Source organism: Quercus lobata, chromosome 8 (assembly GCF_001633185.2).
Source record: "Quercus lobata isolate SW786 chromosome 8, ValleyOak3.0 Primary Assembly, whole genome shotgun sequence".
Classification (NCBI taxonomy): domain Eukaryota; kingdom Viridiplantae; phylum Streptophyta; class Magnoliopsida; order Fagales; family Fagaceae; genus Quercus; species Quercus lobata.
The window spans coordinates 13,244,836-13,247,623 of NC_044911.1; the positions used below are offsets into that span (position 1 = coordinate 13,244,836).

At 33.1% G+C, this 2,788-nt stretch overlaps 1 protein-coding gene across 1 annotated transcript; it reads left to right on the plus strand.

Annotated features, from left to right (window-relative positions):
* Positions 1 to 871: 871 nt before the first annotated feature.
* LOC115957269 (protein NDR1-like) lies at positions 872 to 2,008 on the plus strand. Its single transcript, XM_031075471.1, has one exon. It carries the CDS (start codon positions 1,105 to 1,107, stop codon positions 1,723 to 1,725), a length of 621 nt encoding a protein of 206 aa, XP_030931331.1. The 5' UTR covers positions 872 to 1,104; the 3' UTR covers positions 1,726 to 2,008.
* The last annotated feature ends 780 nt before the right edge of the window (positions 2,009 to 2,788 follow it).

Below are 2,788 nucleotides of genomic sequence, written 5' to 3' on the forward strand. Positions count from 1 at the left end.
TGAGAAAGTGGGTAGATAGATTTTTATTTTTTCATAAGAATCGCATTAAAATTGAGTACCATTTAAGTGCCCGTTTGGGTACCGATGAAAAGGGACGCGCCTGCATCTGCGTTTCCCTTTTTCTTTTCTTTTTTTTTCTTTTAGCATTTTGTGACTGTGATGGCTTTTCTGATAGTTCCTTTATAAGACTCATAATTTTTTTTTTAATAAAATTTTTATTAAAAATAGATCTCACGATATTATTTATATATTTAAAAATTATTTTGTTACTGTGTTTTCAATTTTCAACAAAATAAACAGTATTTAATCACACCTTAAAAATAAGAGTGATTTTAAAATTAATAATACAAACACTGCACACTTTTAAACACATTTTGCTACATGTGATTGATTGTAACTGTAATTAATTCTCTATTACTATTACATTCACCATTTATTTTTTCATAGCTCATGCTCTGATGGTTATGACAAAATGTGTATACAAAACACTAATTATTGTTATAAATAGGTAGCTAGCAATTTGTAGTAAATTTCTTTACAAAAGAGGAACTTTTAGGTCTTTTTATAATGTTTGAAAGTGGAAATTAGTCAAATTACTGTTGCTATTTAACAGTATTTTAAATGTTTGAAACCGTATGAGCCTAACTTAGGAGATCTAAACCCAATTATCAATATCCAAAGTCCCCTATCCAAGTAACTTCTTAGAAAATGCTAATGAAAAAAGAGAGCAATACTACAATCACTAGCAACTACCCATTCATCACCACTGAACTTCGTTGAAAGTCAATAGACTGAAAAGTCAATACAATTCTATTACTATATATTTCTGACCAACCCCAACGCAAACCCACATGTAACTCTATCACAACCCCCAAAAGTGAAAAGCCTCAGCTAGCAACAAAAAAATAAAACAAAAATAGTACAATAGCTTTATAAAAGAAAAAAGACCAAGACCTCAATAATTCCCAAAACATATGCTTCTCTTTCCAGCCTCATCTTCTTCTTCTTCTTCTTCATCACTTTCTTTAAAGCTGAACTAAGCTTAGCTCCTCATCACTTTGTCATAGTAACCCCCCCCCCCCCCTCCTCAAAGAAAAACCAAACATGTCTGATCAGCCTGGTGGATGCTGCCGATGTTGTTGCAGTTTCATATTCACTCTAGGCCTCACAGCTCTATTCATGTGGCTAAGTCTACGTACAGACAACCCCACCTGTTACATCCAAAATTTTTACCTCCCAGGCCTAAACAAAGCCTTAAACAACACAGCAAACAACACCCTAGTTATTGAGCTCAAACTAGAGAATGGCAACAAGGACAAAGGGATTTACTATGACGCCATTAACCTCACTTTCTATGACTTTCCCAATAAGTCACATCTCATGGGGAACTACACCATTCCTGGGTTCTACCAAGGGCACAAGAAAAAAGCCACAAGACAACCGCTTGTGGAGCTCAACAAGACACTGCTTTTGCAGGCTACTTATCCAAATGGGACTGCAAATTTTCATGTGGATTTGGCCACGGCTGTGAGGTTCAAGATCATGGCTTGGAAGACTAAGAGGCACAAGTTGGATGTTGGGTCTGATGTGGAAGTCAATGACCAAGGCATCAAAACCAACAAGAAGAAAATCAAGCTCCGGTCAGGCGCATCAGAGCATAAACGCTATTGTGCGCAGATGGGGGCTTTGGTTAGTTTGGTGGTCTTGGTTTTTCTTGACTTTTGATGATGACTTTTTTTCCATAATTTCAAGTTATTTGAATTTTTGGAGGTTGGTTTTGTTGTTTTTAATTGTGTTATTTTAGGGTTTTGGAGAAATGTTGTTGTGAATTTTTCGGAACACTTTTTGCACATGGAATTGTTGAATTCTTTTGGTTGGAAATGAAATTTTGTTACCATTCTTTGGTGATCTTTTAGGGTTAGTCTGAACTTCTGGTACATTGCTTTACTATTTTTGTTTTACTTTTTAATGAATTCAAAATGTAAAATAGGAAATTTGTCCTCGAAAATGTTCTTTGACTGGCGGATAAAGCACTTTGATTTTATTTATTTCTATTTTTATGGCAAGCATGTTTATAGTTTATAACTTTATATGAACTTCCAAAAGCGGTGGAGATTATTAATTATACCACTAATCAAAATAATAATAATATATATAATCATAATAATGGTGGGGAAAATTCGGAGCGCCCACCTACTCATCTCGTAGTTTTAATTATAAGAATAAGACATTATCTTTGTTGCAAATTGAATAGTCTAGACCGGGAGAGGGAATCTAATGTTGACATGGTCCATAAGATTATCTTGTTCCGTACTTTTTCTTTTTCCTTTTTTTATTTTTTGATGGGGAAACAAACAATATTTCTTTTTCTTTTTTCTTTTTGCTGAATATATTCTTGGTCCGTTCATTTAGAACATGAGCAATGTTACATACCTTAAAAAAAAACAAAATTACAGTATATTTTTCTCTTATAACAAATGTAATTATGCACAGCATCTCCCCTAGACCTTGACCTGAAATGTTTTCGAAGAAAATACAATTTTTTTATTGGAAAAGAAAATATATTTGTTAACATTAGTATCCATTTAAAAATTGTTTATTTCGGTAATTTATTTATATAATATAAGATAAAAAGGTAAAAAATAAATTATTTTAAAAAACTGAATTTAAATCATTTAAAATAAAGCTAGACAAAAAGTTGTGTGAAAACCCACAAACAAGAGATGATCTAAGTACAATGTGTGGGGCCAAAGAAAGTGTAGCCCCGGTCCAGGCCCAGTTTATCTTA

Coding starts and splice junctions, on each gene's coding strand:
- LOC115957269 (XM_031075471.1), top strand. CDS start 1,105: ATGTCTGATCAGCCTGGTGGATGCTGCCGATGTTGTTGCAGTTTCATA.